We start from the raw sequence: 20,300 nt of genomic DNA, 5'->3' as shown, positions 1-20,300 counted from the left end.
TAAACCGCAAAACCGACGCCCCCCCTCCCCCATAAATATACAGTATATTAACCTGAAAAAAAGATTTAAAGAACACCCCTAGATGAATCAAACTTAAACTGTGCAATTAAAAATAGATTTATACAAGAAATGTACATAACCCAGTTACATAGTGTTACATATTGCTCCTTTAATTCTGGATTTTGTTTTTTAAATAAATTGCATTGTTCAACTTACCTGTAGCAGATGGACTGCAGTCGACCATGTTCATCCATGTTTGCATTACATTAAGTTCGATGGGTTGATTCTCAGGTTTTAATGAAAGAGATGATCAGTCACACTTTTCCCCTTTTTGTAGCAAAAAAACAAAAAGAACAGGATGAAACATTTGTTCGGTATGATAATATAGTTATTGACGAAAAATGTACTGGAAGTTATTGGGTAGTTGATGAAATACATTACAATATACCTTAAAGCAGTACTGAGAAATGCTAAAAGACTATTATAATACTGTAACATTGTTGTGATGTGATCCTCTGGTTATTCTCACCACACATTCCTTCACACAGGCGTGAGTGAGGGAGGGAGGTTTGAATGAATAAAAGTTACCAAAGGCTAAAAGCTTTGCAGCACCATTCAATAATCAATATTTTGTGCCAAACTAATGATGAGGGTGTCTAGAGCTCAAACAGGGATTAGTTGCTGTGTGAGAAAAACAAAAACCTGACCTATTTTAGCAATTAAATTTTGACTTTGAATAAAAAATAAACTGCTGTGAAAGTACATCAGCATGCTGGGTCCATTTGACGGCAGCCACTTTAAATTAATTCTTTGTTGTTTTTATTTGGTTTAGTTCAGTGGGAGGGAGGGCACATAATGCTACTGGAACAGAAATGACTTTTTTTTAATCCTGAAAATAAACAAAATTATTCAGCTGTTAATGTAACCAAATGATTCTCTGCCAGTCACCCCCCCCCCCCCCCAGGCCCTTTACACCTCCCTGTGTGAGTTTGCTGCATAGATCGACAGAATCTCTGCTCTGTGCCTGAACAAGGCTTTAAAGGGAAGCGTGCAGGATCCAGCAGCAGCAGCTAGAGATACAACACATAGGAAGATTTTTTTTCTGAACAACACATTCAAAAGTAGTTCAGGACTCCTCAGCATACCTGCCAACCCACAGGCCTTACAACTGACAAGTACACCCAAAGTTAGCATTAGCTTACGTGAAGGTGCTGAACCAAAACAGGAAGCTGCTCTGATTTTGTTATGTTGCACATCCTTTTATAGGTTAACGATCTGCACCACGTCTGGCTTCACATTATGTATCTGTTCTGTTGTGTGGTAGGACTGAGACAAAGAGGGAGAGTTGGGCTTCAGTATTTTCTCATAGTTGTCACGTTGCTCTTATATGAATCAGTTGTCAGTCTGTCTTTTAATAAAGACTTATGACTCAAATATTCACTTGAAATGCTTTTGTATGAATGCGTTACAGTTCAAGGCCCACTTAGTCACGAGTCATATTTTTTAACAGAAAATCTGTCTTTGCCTCAGTCACACTTAATTATTCCAAACTACACCCAGGGACAAATTATCTAAAGTGTTGTTGTCCTACAAAAAAGTGCAAAGTGACACAAAATTAACAAACGTAATGCACATAATGGCTCCTACACCCAGAATAAGGGATTTATGTCTGGAGTATAAATCAGTTGCAATAGGAACTGATATGTTCTGATGCAATAGGGTCTCACAATAGGGTCAAATGACAAAGAAAAACGTTCATGTGACCAATTTAGAGAACCAGCCACGACACACGAGACAAAAAAAAAAAAAAACGGAACATGCTGTTGACGTTGTGAAGTTGCGAAATGGTGAAAGTTTGGTTGGATGTTTCTACAGAAAAAACATAACGTTAGGATGAATTTGATTGGATCGTTACGCTACGGCAAATCTTTTAATTGGTCAAGTATTTAGTAAACGACCCTGAGTCATCAGACATTTGAAACATATTATAGAAAGAGAAAATATCAAAAGTAACAAAGTGCCTATTAAGCTGAGCTAAATTAAAAAATGCTGCAAACATTTAGTGGCTTTTAAAACATCAAATTGCATTGAAATCATATTCTGAGCATTCAAGCCGTGTTAGGGTCCTTTTCCTTTTTATTCAATATTGGAGACAAACATTCAAAACTTTTAGCTTTTCCTTTCTTCCGCCAAGAGCCATAAAATGTTAATTTCACATGAGCACAGATATGATGCATCTGCAGGCTGTAGGAGAGGTAAACACAGGTGAGGAAATCAAGGATACCAAAAACAACAAATCAGTCAATCACAGCCATTGTGTCAGCGATGCCACGAGGAATGTTTTATGCCACAGGGAGGTCGTTAGTGAGAAAATGTTTACAAAAAGTTCAAATGGTTTTGGGCTACACTAACGGATGCATTTGTATAGTCAAAATATAGTATAGTATAGGACCAGAGTCTTTCTCGCACACACAATATTGTACGCAAAACACAACCACACTGATACGTTCTCGTTCTTTGGTCTATAAATAAGACGCCTCTCTGCACATGCCATTCTGAGGAAAAGTGCAACGATGTGCGAGTGACTAACTGTGAATGAAGCACTTGATCTAATTTTGGATTGTAGCCCTGCTGAGGATGAAAAGGATCGAACCTGAAGACGTGATGGAGGAGGAGGGAGGGGGGGAGTTGGAGGCAGTTTTGCATAAAATCCATGTTCTGAAGAGTCAAGAGATTAAAAAAAAAACACTGACTATCACATAAAGCACTTGTGATAATGAGTTAATAAATTCAATCATCATTCAAGTGAACATAAAAAACAAGATCTAACTCCATACAAAGATGTGCTTACAGTTAATAAATTACAGCTTGATTTTAGACTGTTGGTTGGACAAAACAGGATTTTTGATGGTATTTTTCACTCTCTTAACATTACAGAAGTATTGGACACTAAAGCATGTTTCTTGACCTAATACATGACATGACAGTATACTTTGATGAAGCTGCTGGTGTTAACATTGAAGATCAGGAGAGAGGGCCGACTTTTTATGGATTCTGTTCTAGAAAGGGGAAAGCAATTACACATTATTTCCTTTTCCGTATTTATATGCAGAATGTATACAAAAACATGTTACCTCTTGGGTAAATAACAAAAGACTCAGGTGTTAACTTAGTGATAGGTGAAGGACTTACTTGAGTGACTCCAATGACCCACAGCCACAGAGGCATACTGTAACTTTAGCCCATCGACCAGTCAGTTTAGGAGATAAGCCTTTTGTCACAAAACAATCATTTCAAACGTCAATACAATATCAGTAAAAAATAATACTAGCCTATATAAATTAGAAGTCCTAGCCCTCAAACATTAAGTGGTTTCTTGTGTATAAATGTTCTTTGGTGGGACTTGTCTGTTGGACAGTAACGGTGCTGTGAAAAAGAAGTCTAAAGTCTAAAGTCTTTTTAATTTGAAAATGGTGAAAATTGCACAAATAGGCTATGTTGGCAGAGAAACGTTGCCAACGAAAAGCCTAAACGTATCATATCACCTATATTAACTAACAGTAGGCCTGTAGTCCTGGTCAGTTTGGCTAGAAACACAAAAGTTAAATCGATGTTGGACTCACATCACCAACCAATGCAAAGACTTGAAACTCACATGTGAATCTGACAAAGACATTGCTTAAAATGCTGGAAAAAAAATAGCTTGATTTTAACATGTGACCTTCTAATTTGGGGTACTTTGAACATTAATGTTTCCATGACAACAGGGCTGACTCCACCTGCAGAAGAGGATCATCTAAAGTTGGATAGTTTACGCTATTTCACAAGGTAATAGATAATCTTTTAATTTTATCATCACTAATATGTGCAGGGGAAAATAAGGTCCCATAAGACGACCTATTTAAAAAAAAGATGACTGTAATAATATTTGATCAGTCAAATCCAGAAGGATCTTATTGATGAGCTTTGCTGAGAGTTGCATGTTCTCCTCTTCAGAGACTTTAAGGGTTAAACCACTTCTGCTCTTTGAAGACGAAATGAGCATCCAGCCCATCGGCAGGTCTCACAATCACACTGTGGCTTCTATTCATTAGGCTGCCATACCCCGTGTCATGTGCTGCGGTTCGACTCCCCGCTGGGAACCCAAGGCGGCGGCGGCGGCGGCGGCGGCGCGGAGGTCGATCCGCCGGCTCTCTGTCCCCTCCCCTCGGCGTCCCCTGGCGACGCGCGCGGCCACACCTGCATTAAACGGGGGAAGTCCGTCCGGTGGAGAGGCAGAAGAGAGGGACTGAAGGAGGGCTGACCGAGGCAGCACGGAGCACCTTCAGCTGCTCCTATCGCGTTTTACTCTGAGTGGAAAAACGCTGATCCGGAAAAGGTGAAGGCACGAAGGCAAAGGCAGGCAACGATCGGGGTACTGAGACTTTGTCACCGTGGACACACAGGATGAGAATGAGGATTAATATCGAAGTAGACCGGAGCGATTCGGAACAGGAGAGACAGAGTATGATCAGCTGAGCGCACAGGTAAGATCAGGCTTCCAGTAAAACAAAAAATAATGAATCCGGGAAGGAGCTGCCCGGTTACAACTTTTTTCTTTCTTTTTCACTTATTGATTTCCTGACTCTCTTTTTTTTGTTTGTTTTTTGCATTTAAAACTTAAATGATTTATTTGTTAGCCTATTAAAAGCGTTTCCCTTATTCCACCAAATCAGACACAATTGCAACAATACTACATACTATAGCCTACAAGAGAATATAAGACCACGAATTACGGCAGCAAAGGTTTGGTAATTGATTAATCCATTAGGCTATACTGTTAATATTAACATTGAAACTGGTCTCTAATGTACAATATACACATTTTTTTTTAGCTGAAAGTAGATTATAATGTTATGTATTTTAGAGCCACCTCTTTCTAGCAATTCTTCTGGCATCTTAAGTTTTGGGACTTTATGGAGAACAAATCTATAGAATCAACAACATGTAGTATATTTTGTTAACAAATCACTCACTAACCCTAACCATAACAAACTCGACATATATGTAATAATTTAAATATAAGGCACGAGACTGTCGACTTAGACTGTTAAATCTATTAATGCCTTTTTTCAGGGACTTTCAATTGTCTAAAATGTTACATTTGTGTATTTTTGGACTTCCCTGAAAGAATGATTGAACTGTTTTGCTCTCATTAAAAACAAGGAAGTCAAACATTGGTATTGTATCACACCCTAACCTTTGCACCAGCTGTTAGCTGATACTGAGTGTGCTCACATGCAATCATCAGTTCTAGGTACTGGAGGGTGGTTGGCTTGTACTTAGAGGTCAGCTTTGCTGCATTATCATAAACCCCAGAGAGAGAAGGTGTTGTCAATACTGTATTCAAGTTATTGCAATGTGAACAGATCAATAAACTTTTCAGGCATGACCCTCGGTGTCACTTTGCTCTCATAGATCTGTCCTCACCAATCCAAAGATGAAAGATGTGTCATGACAGGGGGCTTTTAAGAAAAGGTTAAATGCTGTTCCTCTCACTGAACCAAACATCTTTTAAGACAAGGGTTAACTCTCAAAAAACAAGTCAGGCTGAAAACAATATGTGATAGCCCTCGTTGGAAAATAGCCTGAAGTCAGGACAGAGCGCTGGATGAAAGAACAACAAAGTGAGTCGGTGACTGTGTCCGTGGATGACCGAGCAAAGTGGAGGAGTCATATGAGAGCTCTGTGTAGGTGAGGTGTGTGTTCGTGGCAGTGTATAGGTGTGTATGTGCGTGACATGGATGCCAGACAAAGAGTGGAGTAGAGAGTAGGCCGGAATCTTAAATATCCCCGAGAGGCGTTTTGTTTCACAGTCAGCAGAAACACAGAGACGGCCATGAACCACGTCGTCGATAGCAGCTGTACTGACTGTGTTCACCTCTGTCCCTGGGCTCTAAAATGTGTCCTTCAATGAGCATAATCAATTAACTTAAACACATTCAGTATCCTGACCGGTTTGTCTTGTGTTGTTGTAGCCTGGTTCAAACTTTAAAGTGCTCTGTTTTAAATGTTTCGAGTTTCACATCAACGCTAGCAGCTCATTAATGGCTTCATTAAGATATTTCTCTTTAAATCACTGTTGTTATTGGATAGTGGAGCTGGATAGAAAAACGCATGGGAACCCCACACTTTGTAGGCTTCAATCTCTGGAGAAAATAAATGTCTGGGGGGGGTGGGAATCACGGCAATGCCTGTGGCCAAAAAAAAACATCCACAGACGGCTCGTTTAAACGGCCCAGTAGGTCTAAGCCCTCTCTTTCTAATACAGCTTCTCATTCTTTCTTACAACAGAATGTTTTAAACTTTGGTGGAGTAGAAACCAAACCTTATAGTAACAAGAGAAGCTCACAATATCTCCAAATGAGCTTGTTCTTTACAGCCAAGTGTAAATGGTAAAGACCATATTTGTTGTAGATGTCATGGCATGCCTCCTTGATGGGCGGATCATTGGAGTTCATTTAATTCAACCAACAGGCCATCAACTTTAGACCAATTACACAACTGTAGTGTTACATACTGAGTAAGTTCTAAGAAACTAATTAAGCATCTCTTCCTTTAAGAATTTGACATTGTTACGTAAAATATTCTCACAGGTTAAAAGGGAAGTTTCTGCCGCAGCACATAGAGATGTCAATTCCAGCAGTTAACAAATATAGACAGCCAGACACCAAGCCAGCCATCTCATTCATTATAATCATTATCTCCAGACAGCATGTATCAAATTAGAATGTGCTGAATATCACCTCTGAACCCACCAGAGAAAAGGGGGGAGGGTTAAAAAACAAAGGCTGAAGAAAAAAAAAAAAGGAAAAGGTAGGCTCTTTCCCATCGTCAGCAGGAGTGAAGTAGAAGGGGACCAGCATGGTAATTGGTGATTTGATTAGCGTTCTAATATTGCAGCTGTGCACGACCGAGGTTAGCAAACTGCTGCCCAGAGGTTTTATTATTTTGTTCTTCTTCTGCAAATCAACAGTGATTCTCCAAAACAGGGAGTCATTTTGCATGTCATTCTGTTATGTCCGCCGATATTGTGTTGTGTGGAAATGTAGACTATTAGACGGAAGCAGAAATATGTCATCAGTTAAGGGGCTGAATGAGGCCCACATCCTGTGCCAGCCAAATTGAACTAAACCGGGCTATATTTATGTCAACAGCAGTTTGTTCCTACACTGAGAAGAGGAAACTCTTTTTAAAAGAGGGAAGTGCTGTATGCTTTATTAGATAACTGATAACAAATGATGTTGTGTATTTCAATCATTATACTTTGTTAACGGGGTTCTACTGTAGATTGTTTGACTGTACTTGACAGTGCTAGAAGCAATAAGGGGATTCAGACACCCCAGTCTCACTAAGAATACAGTATAAATGCCACACCTTGAGAAAAGGTGCAGCACACTGTGTATATGTGCTTGCATTCATTATGCCGCAGACACTGTGAGTCAGGCTGCATTACCTGGGGCCAGAAGGGAATCAGTGGCAAAGACAACTTACCCCTTCCACCCTATGCACACATCTCTCTTGCCGACACCAAAGTGCCCAAGCAGACAGCCGACCGACGAGATAAGAAGTTGGGCAGATAAAGTAGCACTGGTGGTGAGACAGTGGAGAAGAGCGAGGCAGCACAAAGTGAGGAAGCTGTGGAAGGCTGAGGTGATAAGGAGGAAGATGAGAACAGATGGGGATGTGTGTGTTTGGATGTGGATAAGGTGTCAAAGGGGCAGGTCTTGGCTGCTCTTGGCGGTCGGGACGATGCTGAGCCATGAGCTGAGAAATGAGCTCATTCAGAAAAGGTGGAATTAAACCGTCCAAGAGGAGCCAGAGAGTAAGAGGGGGAAATTGAATTGGGAGTGGTTCTGTTTGAAGTCTACAGAAAATATCAATGAAGCTTGAAATTCAAAGTCTAAAGCAAAGTCAGCATGCAAACATGCTCGCTATATGGCTGCTGAAAATGCAGTGTTCCCCCTTTTTATGTAGCATATTAGCATGCTGGCAGCTCCCAATTAGCACCGAATAGAAAAGGAAAGTGGAGGACATGAATGTCTTGAACGGTCATGATCATTTATTCAAAACCACAAATGTTTTTTTTAGAAAAGTGAAGACAATTTGTGCCAATCCACCAAATGGGTGTTGAATTTTTTTCCTATAGGTCAAACATTTGACCTGCTGGTGCTACTTAACATGAAGTCATGTGATCGCCATTATTTTATGGATTCATCCTCTCAGGATTATGGATACCCAAACAAGGGTTAAAGAGCAATTCATCCAGAGCTTGGAGAGTTTTACTACTAAATGGAAACAATGGACGGACTGACTGATACATCATCTTTGAGCAGTCACACTAGTCCAGACATGGCGCTCCTAAATGCCATTAATGTTCCCCTAATGGTGCCATTTCAACAGAAGTTTCACCAGAGCCGTGAGGATACATCATCTTGGTACCATGAATATGCCAGGAAGTTTGTCAATCCACGGTGTATATGTCAAGAAAATTAAAAAAAGATAAGTGACTAACTAATGTCCATAAACAAAGGGATCAATGTAAGGATTCTTCCTCTGGGGAACATGATTAACATGACATTTCACAACATTCAATCGAAAACTCAAAGATAGTCTCGATGAAAATGATTGACCGACGAACTGAAAGTTAGTTATCAATCAGATTATTCTCACAAAACAATGTATGTCACCCTCATGGTGACGATAAAAGAACGCTCAGGGAAATATCAGTGACTTCAGGATTCATGGGGAACATGGATCTCTCTAAAAATGATTTTACGAGCAGTTGTTGAGATATTTGATCAGATGAGTCAAACTTTGTTCCAGTGGTGGCCCTTAAAAAAGTCAGGGATCACCAGAGTCATTGGGATTCATTATCTGGGCAGCATGTATGTCCAACATTTTCATGGCAATCATTATAATTTAAGTACAAAGATTCAAAATTCAAAGATCAGTCTCGTGAAATGGAGCACTTGTGATATGAACGAAGAGATGTGGTTGCTGTTGAAAGGACATAAATTGTAATTGTATTGCCAGAATAGGTGAGGATTAAGAAGGTAAAGCCTCGGGCTGAGTTTACAGTACAGAATGTGCAGCTGTGTGTAAAGGTCTTTCTTTCTCTTTCTGTCTTAGGTTTTCCCTTGTGATCCCTGACAGAGCGAGGACAGTGACACTGACTCAGCCTTTGTCTCCTCAATGTTTCCGGACAGAGTTAGGCGCCCTGGGTGCTGCTGCTGTCCATTGTGACTGCAAAGGAGAAAAAAAAAAAAAAAAAAGATCCAGCTTGTCTGCATAAAGACCTATTCAGCATCCTTTCTCTTTGCAAGCAATACCGTATACCCCGAGAACAGCAGTGAAGTCTCAGCACTATCTTTAGCACCAAGCTTCATTCTCAGCCCCCTCTCCCCTATCCCACTCCCTCAAGTCCTTTTCCCAAACCCAGCTTCGGCTTCAGCCTAAGCCCTCTGCCCCATTCGGAGTCCCAGATGACAGCTCGGAAACATCCGTTACCCTCCCACTCTACACGAGCCTTCTTTCCTCTCCCTCCAGCCCCCGCGGCGCTTGGCACTGATGCCCATCACATAGACAGATGGAGCCGACCCTGACCCCTCTCCTCGCCCGTGGGGACGCCAACAGAATCAACGCCTGACTAGAGGAGAGGGGGTGAGTGAGAGTGTGTGTGTGTGTGTGTGTGTGTTGGGACAGGAAGGAGAGTATTGCTTTGTCACCACAGCAACACATCGCCCTGTCTCCTGTGGACTCTCCTTCAGGCCAACCCAAGGCTCTCAGCTGAAAACGCAACACAGCAGGAAATTCGGCAGCAGGACCAGAAGGAACACAATTCTCCTCCCTAAATTTGTTGCTGACACATTTTTGCTTAGATTACTTCTTTTTCTGTGTGGTGAGAAGGCAGGACCATTGTCAAAACTCTAAATATAGGAAAGAACATTTGAGAGGAACTGGAAAGCACCAGGTGACGGCTCAATCCGCAGTTTTCTTAAAGCTTTCCCAAACACACAAAAAAGGTTTCTTTCTGAGCTCAAGACTCGCAATCCTCTGAAAAAAATATTGTTAGTTTTACTTGCAAAGGTCTTTTTTTATTGGGCTTCCCGAGCCTCGACAACAAAAATCCAGTCCGATCTTCTCTGGATGTGCATGCCTTTTCCAAGATGCAAGGCCTTGGCTGACATCTACTTTGTTTTCAAGGAATTTGCAGCTTCATTCTCCTGACTATTTCCACCTGCAATTTTTTTTACAAGAAACAAGATTTTTGGCTGCTACACTTCCTCTGGATGTTGTTGATGTCTTTCAACCCACTGAGTTGACCTGCATTCTGATTAGCCTTTAATGCCACACAACCAATTTGAAAGGGACCGGGAAATCAACAATAAAATGAGACACTAATGGCCCGGTGAAATGAATTCAGCCGGCTGACATAACAGAGGGGGGAATTCCAGAGTCCCAAAGCTTCCCAGGTAATTGGAGTGCAGTATACTGTGTTTTTTTTTTACTCCAAAGCACAGCTCCTGTGGTGACCTTGCTTGCTGACAACTCACAGGGAGGTAGCTATAGAGTGGGAAAGAGAGGGAATGATACAGTATGTCCAAGGTTTCCAATTATCTTTGGGATTTTTCACCATTACTCTCAGCGCATTATCATAACAGAGAATGTTTGAACTGTTAGCCTCAAACTGTATTCAGTCATTTTAGTTTCGACTTCAGGGCTGGGCGTCCACGGCACACTCATTATTCCTGTAACTTAAATTAAATCCATCAAGGAGTCTCTTCTGAAAGAGCATCCATTTAAAATAAATTGTTTTAATGAGCCGTAGTGCAGCTTACTGTAGCCTCTGTGAGATCCTGCAGATGGTGAAATATGCTGATATAGTGGTTGATGAGTAAGATACAGCCCGGTTGGCCGTGAGATCCCTTTGATTTTCATGGGTCTGTATTGTCAATCTAAAACTCTTCAATTAGTCGAAAATTATGAATGAAGCAGATCAACAATAATGCTTGATCTGATTAATTCCCCTTTACAAAAGCTAATTGGATAAACCATATCTTGTACGTTTAATTGTTGGAGTTCTGTAAAAGCTCACAGTTGACTTAAAAAACAGGAGTTGTTTAGGGTAAAGGTGTAGAGGGCAGAAATGCAATCTGTGACAGATTGTTTATCACTTGTGGCATGTTTGACTTTACTCTGACTGCATGGTGATTCTCATCACTACAATGTTAAAAGAAAGTATTATAGGAGAGTAGAGGCATCAGCTCGTTATCCATATAAACTGACACGACTTTACTCTAAACTTTAAAGGTTTTCAGTAATGTTAGTTTTTTGTTAGTCACGATTTAGCTGTAAGTACCCGAGTTAACAAATATCTTGTTATACCTTGAAATGCTTTCCCTCTGGATTTGACTGCATTGTCAAATCCATCCATTATCTATACCGCTTATCCCTCTCGGGGTCACGGGTGTCTGGAGCTAATCCCAGCTCTCATTGGGCAAGACGTGGGATACAACCTGGACTGGTTGACAGTAATTCACAGCAGGGCTCACAAACAACCAATTACACTCACAGCTATGGGCAATTCAGAGCCACCAATTAACCTAACTTAACGAGCATGTCTGTGGACTGTGGGAGGAAGCCGGAGAACCCGGAGGGAACCCACTAATGGGGGACTTTCTTTCTGTGAGGCAACAGAGTCATCCACTGCAACATCGTGCAGCTCACATGGTCAGAACATTTTATGAAGACGATATAAATTTATTGCTGGGACTAAGAGGCAACCTGGAAGTGCAAAAACCTGCAGTTTCGAGTGTCCACTTGAGGCTAGCAGCACGAGCCTTGGAAGTCACACTTCCACACCACACTTCTTAAATGCACATATTTACAGCAGAAATGAACATGTTTGCAGCCTGGGTCAAAATCAGTTTTTAACTGAATAGCTCATGTCTTAATAGGCACACACTGTACGGGGTGTGCATTTAAAAAGAAAAATTGGGATGAGTTATTCATAATAAGTGGCTTGGCTGCTCTGACTGACAGTTGGGTGCGTTGTAGCTCAAGGCCCGCCGCAGTTCCAGCTTTTAGCCCACAACTAGGCTGTTGAAGGTTGGTATGAGTCTGCATTTTCAATATGGTGACTGCCATCCATGGGTCTGCTTCAGTAACCAATGAGTAATGTCATTGAGACTATGTCCATATTTTAGTCTGAGGGTGCACTTAACACTATCGGCAATCTGCACAGCGCCCAAGCACGCTTTACTCCCAAAGTCCAGTATGTTTGTCTAGTGTGAGTGCTCAAGCAGGGCGCACTTCCTTGAACCTGGCACGGTTAGAGGAGGTGGGCTACGGACCAAAATGGCAGCTATTGTGAATTCCGCATTTAAGAAACTAAACTCCATTCCGGTCGACCTGTGCATTGTGGAGAAGCCAAGTGATGTGGGTAAATTGTTTGTCCCTCTGTAGCTGTTTTTCTCTTATAACTTAAAAGGAGGCCAGTGGAGAGTGAAGCAGCAAGTCAATGCTTTTGTGAAGATATCTATGAGGCCAATATGACACGGCTGATATGACAGAGTCTAGAGGTCGTATGAGTGATAAAGGAGGAAAGGCTGACACGGTCCAGTGGATCTGTGCGCCTACTGTACACGTCTATGGGGATAACAGACTGAGATATACTTGCATCGTTAAGGGGTTCGATTTCATCTTTATGCTCTTTGTTGCGTGCCGTCGCCTCTCGCTCTATCATCTGGTCGTGAAAGAGAAGATAATATTTCTGACATTTGTACTGTATGAAGGGTGAGTGATAACTTCAAAACCTTGTGATGAGACAGAGTTGAACAGTGTAGGAGCACCACATATATTGTTTTTGTCACCTTTACACCTTTTGGCGCTGCCACTTCAGACACAAAAAAACACACACACACTTCAATTACTGTGCTATTTCGGTGGTGCTACCTGTCAATGACACACTGAGCTCGAACCAGCTGGGATTAATTAGTGCCTCGGCAAAACACACACGCCCACACACACACACACTTACAAATGCACCTTCATCTCGTCTTTCCGTGTGAAATGTACACAAGCACGTCACCAGAGAATAAACACACATCATGCGCTTTTCATACCATTCATAAGAGAGTGTTCAACTCTCCGGAAAACACACACTCAAAGACACACAATCATCCATCAGTTATAGGCTGTGAAGAGCCTCCTGAACAGCGGGTTGCCAATAAACACCCCTCCTACTCCGCTGTAATTACCTCACTCTTCATTTCGCACCTTGTTGATGCACCTCATATCTCTCCGTGTCATGGTGTTACGGCTCCGCCTCAGCACAAGGCAATACCTGTCCACACTTATAAGAAATGTGATCTTGCATTTAGTTTATAGTTTTTTTTTTTTTTTATCTAAACAGGCAGAATAAATGTCATGAAAATGTATGTCTGTCACAGCACTTTCTGAAGGTGCCACAGTTGCAAAAAAAGCAAAAACGTCTGAATTTGAGATCATATTTTGCTTGTTCAGTTCGACGAAATGTATTATTCACAGCAGTGTTTGTGTTAGCAGAATCCACAGCCGGTAAAGACAAGCTGTAACTCCTTGTCGGCTTCTGTTGAGGTTCATGTGCTCATGCCTCGCACTGCTGACTTTGATGGAAATAAAGCCGCCGACAGGTTTTAAAAGACAAGCTGTCAACAGCCATAACCTTGAGGATGTTTGTTTGTGTGCGTGTGCATGCATTGTATATGTTTACATGATTGGGTTATGGGGGGTGTGATGAGGTTACAAATACAGAAGTGATTGAATATGCTGAGGTAAGGTAAAACATGGAGGAAAGGAGGAGGTGGGATTGAAACAAATGTCAAAGTATGGGATCAAAACTGACAGGTATAATGATCCTTTTGTTTTATATATATTTATGACAGAAACAATGTTTAGAAGTTCAACTATGTAGTTTGGACAATGCATAAAATAGGGAGAAATTAAGGTATGTTAGATTAAACGCACTGGAGAGTTCAATTAGGAGGATCTGTTGAGTGAGCATGTGTGGGTGTGTGAGGGCGGTTCAGAGGCAGAACATTTACATTTTTGCAAAGCTGTGTCAGTGTGTGTGTGTGTGTGTGTGTGTGTGTGTAAGGGAATTGTTTATAGGAGCAGCAGCTGATGCTTGTTTTATTCAAACACCTTGGTAGTGGCAAGTCATTATCATAGTGATAATGAGAGATAGAAAAAGGTTTGCCCTCGTCAGCACACTAAGTTTTTCATACTGTCAAAACAGCAAATATGTGGGTTTAGAGAAAGTGAGTGTGTGTGCAACTTTGATATGATGGAAATGTATTCACCACACCCACTATCACTGTTTGAAGTTGGCAAAAAGATGCACTCTCACACCCGTTACCCCAACCTAAGTGATGCCAAGGTGCTCTGGAAAAACTTCACAACTGGGAGTTGGCACACACGAGACTTTAAAGCTAGCGGGGAGTAACTTTTTAACTCATCCAGCGCAGACGAAGGCATGTACGACAAACAGACTCTGAGTCTGCATTCTCAAACAGTTTGACTAAAGAGGGTTTAAAGTCTGACGGTTTGTATTCATGTAAAAGCTATCTCTGTGTAACTTGATGAACTCAGCCACAGTACACATAAAGTGGCTCTTTAAGCTACCCTATGTTGCCAGTGTTCGAAGCTCACAAACGTTGTAAAATATTTGGAGGGTTTATCAGTTCTTACTGCAACAGAGCATGTATAGAGTTATGTGAACAATTGAGTTTGAATAGTTCAAACATGTTCAGCCTCTGTTGAGTAATCAATATTCAAAGTTGGGGGAACTGTATTGCCTGCAAACCTGAGGGTTTTTGGTTTCAATGGGAACGTCAGGCTTTAGGCGACTGTTTGTGGCTGATTTCAACATGTTACATATGGAAACAAATTTACCTATGGGGACCGCCAAAAAACATCCCCTCACGCTCCACCCTCAAGAAATCCTTAAATACTCACCTCTCCAACATCGCCAACAAACTCTGTCCTCATCCTCCTTCTTCATATAAAGAGGAAACTGAGCAGTAGGACTCTGGGAGAATACAACACATAACTCCAGTCTGTGTTTTTCTGGGATTAGTAATGGTTAACAGGAAGCCTGCACCTATTTCTGTGCTTTCTATGATTATTGGTCAGGAGCATTAGGCTATATGTGCATTGTCCTGTTACCAAAGACACAGCACTCTATAAAAGATAAACAAGTTCATTTAGCACAACAGCTAACTAGCTTGATTGCTGCTGAAGCCAGTCTCCCTTCTGCATGTTGTGTGACTGACTCAGCATTTGTTTTTAGTGGCGTTTTGATAAGTCACAACACCATCAGTTCATAATGTGTTATACATTTTTCTAAATTTGTGGGGAACACTGAGCTAAACAACTACTTCAGATGGTCCGTAAAAATAGACTCACAATCGCTGGCAAATAGAGTACCCACCCATTAGCAAATAACAAACCAGCAGAATGAGCAGAATGAGAGAGCACAATCAAACATCGTAAAAACCTTGTTAACATCTACATCTGTGTTCTCTTCCAGGTGAGTGCAGCCAGCCTTCAAAACCAGGCCGGAGTTCAAAGGAGGTGCGGGTTGTTTGATTTGAATGTTAACTCTGGGAGGAGGATTTGCATCCGCAAATGTGTAATCATTTACACAGGACCAGGATACCCGCCTGAACATTGTGGACAGATAAAACTACAATATACTGAGCTCAATCAATTGTTAAAGTAAATTCCCAGTTTAAATGAATATCCATATTCAAGCCAAGAACTCCAATTTGAGCATTTGAGGGCATTTTACCCAGCAGAACTTTTTGAACTTTGTTCTGATCTCGACACAACTGTGGTAACTGTTGGTGAAAGAAACAAGGGTTGAAGCGATTATCAGTTGGATTCTACCTTCTGTGGTGGTGGCGTCCTTATTCAGCAGGGTGGGAGCGGCATCAGGATGCCTGAACTGGACAGCTTTTCCCCCCTGAGGGATCCCAGTGGCTCTGAGCTGGGCCTAAACGGTCCTGCAGACCCACTTCGGATTCAGCACAGCATCCTGGAGGAGCAGGTGGAGCTGTGGTGGTTCAGAGATCCCGGGAAGTCTCTGCTATGCTACTGTGTGGCCGTACTTCTGATCCTGGGCTGCGGGCTGGGCGGAGTCGGCCTTCTCTCCACCACCACCAGCGTCTCAAGTGAATGGCGGCTGGGGGCAGGCACGGCCCTCTGTCTGCTTGCTCTTGGAGTCCTGCTCAAACAACTGCTGAGCTCGGCCGTGCAGGACATGAATTGCATACGAAGCAGGCAGCGGATCGACATGCTAAAGAGCGGCGGTTTATCGGACCTCCTTGTGGTTTCTATTACTGGGCTGTCATTGTTGATCTGTGGTGGGGTTCTACTACATCTGGCCCTGGCTAACCACATGCCGAAACCTGGCCAAGCACTTAATGACATGTACATCTCTGGAGTGGTTTTGCTAGCAGGAGGAGGAGCTGCCGTTGTAGGTGTTGGAATATACTCCATCGTGGTTATTCTTCTTGAAAGGACAAGGCATGGGCGAAGGTTGGTGGACCGGGTTTTGAATGTCTTCACCGTTTCTGGACACATGGAGCGTCAAGCTCGCAGAGAGACTACCTCCAGTCTGGCTAATCTCATATGAGATGTGAAAAAAAGTGTAACTCTTCTCCTTGTATTCACGACAGAACATTATCCTCGTCTAAATTACAGCGGGCATCCAAAACATGACAAGAAATCTGATTAAAACAAGATTCATCACTTTAATGCTTCGGCCAATGAAAGTATGTTTTAAGGCAAAATGGGTTGAATTTTAAAACATCTGCTTTCTGAAGATATGAGTAATAAGCAATCAAGTCACAGTCCTGAAGCAAAGATAAAAACTGAACACTGAAAAAGAGTAACCACACAGCTATGCTCACAATGCAGCTCAAATTGTTCCAATTCAGATTGTTTCCTTGACACATGAAAAGATGTAACATTTTTGAAAGTGTCATTTAACAGCTTAAATCAGCGTTTTATTTTCTGTTCTGTAACATTTACTCCACTCACAAGGGACAAATGCCAACATTTTGGTGCCTGGGGTACTTTGGCAGGGGCAGTGTGCACTGGGCGCCAGCTAAAAGAATGAAAGTAGTAAAAAAAAAAAAAAAAAAAAAAACTGTTGATATGAGTGGGTAAGTAGGGAGGACTGAAATGAAAAGCAGAGAAGAGATGTTTGTTCACAACTGAAATTAAATCTCTGTTTTTGGCTTTGTTATGGGACAGGTATAGCAGGCTGAAATTGAACACAGATGGACTGTATATGAGCACAGCAAGTATTTACATAGTTTTCTCCACATTTAAACAAAGTATATTTTAAGAGTTAGAGATATAAACCCTTTTCAATGCACACTGGTTATCGGGGTTATCTGCAAACTGGACTGAAGCACATTGGAGATAATTTATCGGTTTGAAACATGGATTCTGTCACACTGTGCTTGGACCAAACTTCTGATCACAACCTGTCTGATTATTGTAAGCTAACATTGATATGAGAATCAACTGGAAGGCTAACACATTATAGAAAGATTCAGAATGAGTCATACAGAGGGGAAAAAACATGTTTGAATTATCTGAGGGATTCTTTAAACAAGGGAAAACTACAATTATTGGATTAACTTTTATATGATCTGATATCTTTCCTTAATTTAATAATAATCATAATATTTGACTGTGGGGTTTGTGACATACCATCTCTAAATTTAAGATTTACTTTAAATTTCTGTTTTTACACTCTGTAAATCATGCAACACACACATAGGCTGAAATATACACATGCACAAACAGGATCCTATGGACATGCAGTAATGGAGAGATGCCAGAGTGAGGGGGCTGCCCACAGCAGGCGCTCCTGAGCTGATGGTGGGGGGGATCAGTGCCTTGCTCAAGGGTACCTCGGTAGTGCTCTGGAAGTGATCTGGCACCTCTCCAGCTACCAGACCAACTTCCAGATTTGGCCCGCACCGGAACTTAAACCGGTTCCCAACCCAAGTACCTACAGACTGAGCTACTGCCACCCCAAACTTTAATGTAGGCCTATCTGTGGCTGCCTTTAAACATGACACAAGACAACATGATTGTTGGCTATCACAGCACTTTACAATGTCAATTACGTTGGCCTTTTTTTGCGTATCAACACAGTACTGATTTAACTGTTTTATCTTTCAGCACCTGCTTTTATCGATATTTTTGATATTAACATTGAATCATATTTCTCTGTAATGTAAAATGGACAGTCATGGAATCATGAATCACCAATCTCTTCTGCTCTATTCTTTTTCTTTAACGCTTTGTATGGGTTAATGTTTTATAATATGCTTATTCCATAATGTTGGCAACATTTTCAGAGAGCTCAACAATGGCCGCACTCTTTTTCTGTGGATCTGGTTTCGGAAGTATTTTCCCCATTCAAACCCTCCATTGAACTTTCAGAAAATCCTTATGTCAATATTTTCTTTCCTGAAACCAACCAACCACCAACCCAAATACTTGTGACTATTTAACATTTAATTTGGCACAAAACAAACGATGTAAAACTAAGAATAAGGCAAAGGTACAATACTTATGTAGCCTACAAGAGTGAGGAACTAAGCATCCCCTAATCCACTGCGATTCCAACAAAAATTATAGAAGGTGCGCCTCTTTCACATTTATCATCGTGTTTATATTGTTAATACTATATTGTCATATATTATTGTGAGTTCATATAAACTGTGTTGAACTACCTTAAACTTTAGTGGTAGTAGCCGACAGTTGAAATTTGCGGGAGCGGTAAACATTTCCATGGTAACAGTGTGCTCCACCAATCAGAGATGTCGCTGTGACACTCAAGGATTGTGGACAGTGAAGTTTGTTTTTTCCTAGAGATCTTCAAACAAGACGTCACACTCAGGTAGCTTGTGGTAAGTCTACCTTGGATGGTTATGAAATTACGGCTAATAATCAAATTCATATTGAGAAAATGAATGGGAATTTTACTTCCGGAACAACAGAGCTCCATAAAGCTGATAAATCTTCCTTCCCACCGTCCTACCAGAAGGAGTTAAGGTACAAGCGGCTGATTGGACTCAGTGTAGCTTGTATTTTGCTAGCTAAAGATTCAAATACCTTTCTCAAAAAACAGAAGATAAACAGCGACTAGATCTGAACCAGAGGTACGCTAAAGACTCTCTAGCTACCCTGAAGAGTTGATGAACATGTCATTGTTGTCTCAAAAGCAGACCATCAAAAATTAAAAGACGCAAATAAACCTTAATTGAAAGTGTAAACTTCATTTAGAGGTGGTTTCCTTGACAGGCAGAGCGTTACTTGTTCCAAACCAGAACTGGTGAAGTGTTCATTTGAACAAGCTAGCTACTAGACTAAAAAAAAACTCAGATTAGCTTGAAAGCTAACAGGCTAGAAGCTTACCAGCTAAGGCAGGTTGAACAACAAGGCTCTATTTTTTTTTATTAGATTCTATGATTACTAACAAAGTTGCCATTGATAAGGTGGTGTTACAGTGGTACAGTAAGTGGGCATGAGATCGATCTTTCCCACTAGTGGCTAAAAATTGATACGCTGCTGCAAGCAAGCAAGCTAGCAAGAACGCAAATGATTGTTGCTATCTAGCCTTGAGTTTGGATGGTGAACGTCTCAGTTGATTTATAAAATGTGAAATGCATTCAATAACAGGATTTGTTTTTCCAAGACAGTTTTGGTAATCTAAAACCATGAAACTGGGGACAGATTTTTAGTAAAAGATAGAGGGTAAAGTTATACCAAAGTAATATTGGTACGTTCTTTTAATAGTGACTTTTATCATAAAGATCCCTCAAACGCTTTAGTGACAGGAAAAAGGGCAGATCATTTCTTTATTCCTCTAATTTATGCAAAGATCAAGTTCAAGAATCTCAGTGCACTGACATTAATCTAAGTGTGAAGCTGCAGTTTGGAGAGAAAATGTAGTTTTAGCACTTATGAATGATTAGAGGTATTATTATCTCAAGATTACAATCATTGTCATTTCTTATAAAGCACAGAGGGTGAAATAACTATTTGGATGAACAAAAAAAAAACCCTCAGTGAAATTAAATCCATTACATCAACATGGCCAGTTATAGAATTTCAATGTGCTTGCAAAAGTTTGGACAGGATTGTCAATATGCTTTATCATCTTCCACTAAATAGGAAGAAGGGAGAAG

General features: G+C 41.1%; 1 protein-coding gene across 3 annotated transcripts; it reads left to right on the top strand.

The window, feature by feature from the left end:
* The first annotated feature begins 4,114 nt into the window (after window positions 1-4,114).
* LOC109983823 (transmembrane protein 125) lies at window positions 4,115-19,385 on the top strand. 3 transcript variants are annotated; one of them, XM_020633714.3, is made up of 3 exons: window positions 4,115-4,526; window positions 9,172-9,702; window positions 15,614-19,385. In XM_020633714.3, the coding sequence occupies exon 3, from the start codon at window positions 16,022-16,024 to the stop codon at window positions 16,718-16,720; it is 699 nt and encodes a 232-aa protein (XP_020489370.1). In that variant the 5' UTR covers window positions 4,115-4,526; window positions 9,172-9,702; window positions 15,614-16,021; the 3' UTR covers window positions 16,721-19,385. The 3 variants fall into 3 exon arrangements, with proteins under 3 accessions (XP_020489370.1, XP_020489369.1, XP_020489371.1); XM_020633713.3 differs by having other exon boundaries at window positions 9,172-10,514; XM_020633715.3 differs by lacking the exon at window positions 9,172-9,702.
* Window positions 19,386-20,300: the final 915 nt, after the last annotated feature.

The sequence above is a fragment of the Labrus bergylta genome, chromosome 6 (assembly GCF_963930695.1).
Source record: "Labrus bergylta chromosome 6, fLabBer1.1, whole genome shotgun sequence".
In the NCBI taxonomy this organism is placed as follows: Eukaryota; Metazoa; Chordata; class Actinopteri; order Labriformes; family Labridae; genus Labrus; species Labrus bergylta.
The sequence above is the reverse complement of the archived record's forward strand: the minus strand, read 5'-3'. Positions and strand labels throughout refer to the sequence as shown.

Bases quoted from the DNA above. Each gene is read 5' to 3' on its own strand.
- LOC109983823 (XM_020633715.3), top strand. From the start codon at position 16,022: ATGCCTGAACTGGACAGCTTTTCCCCCCTGAGGGATCCCAGTGGCTCT.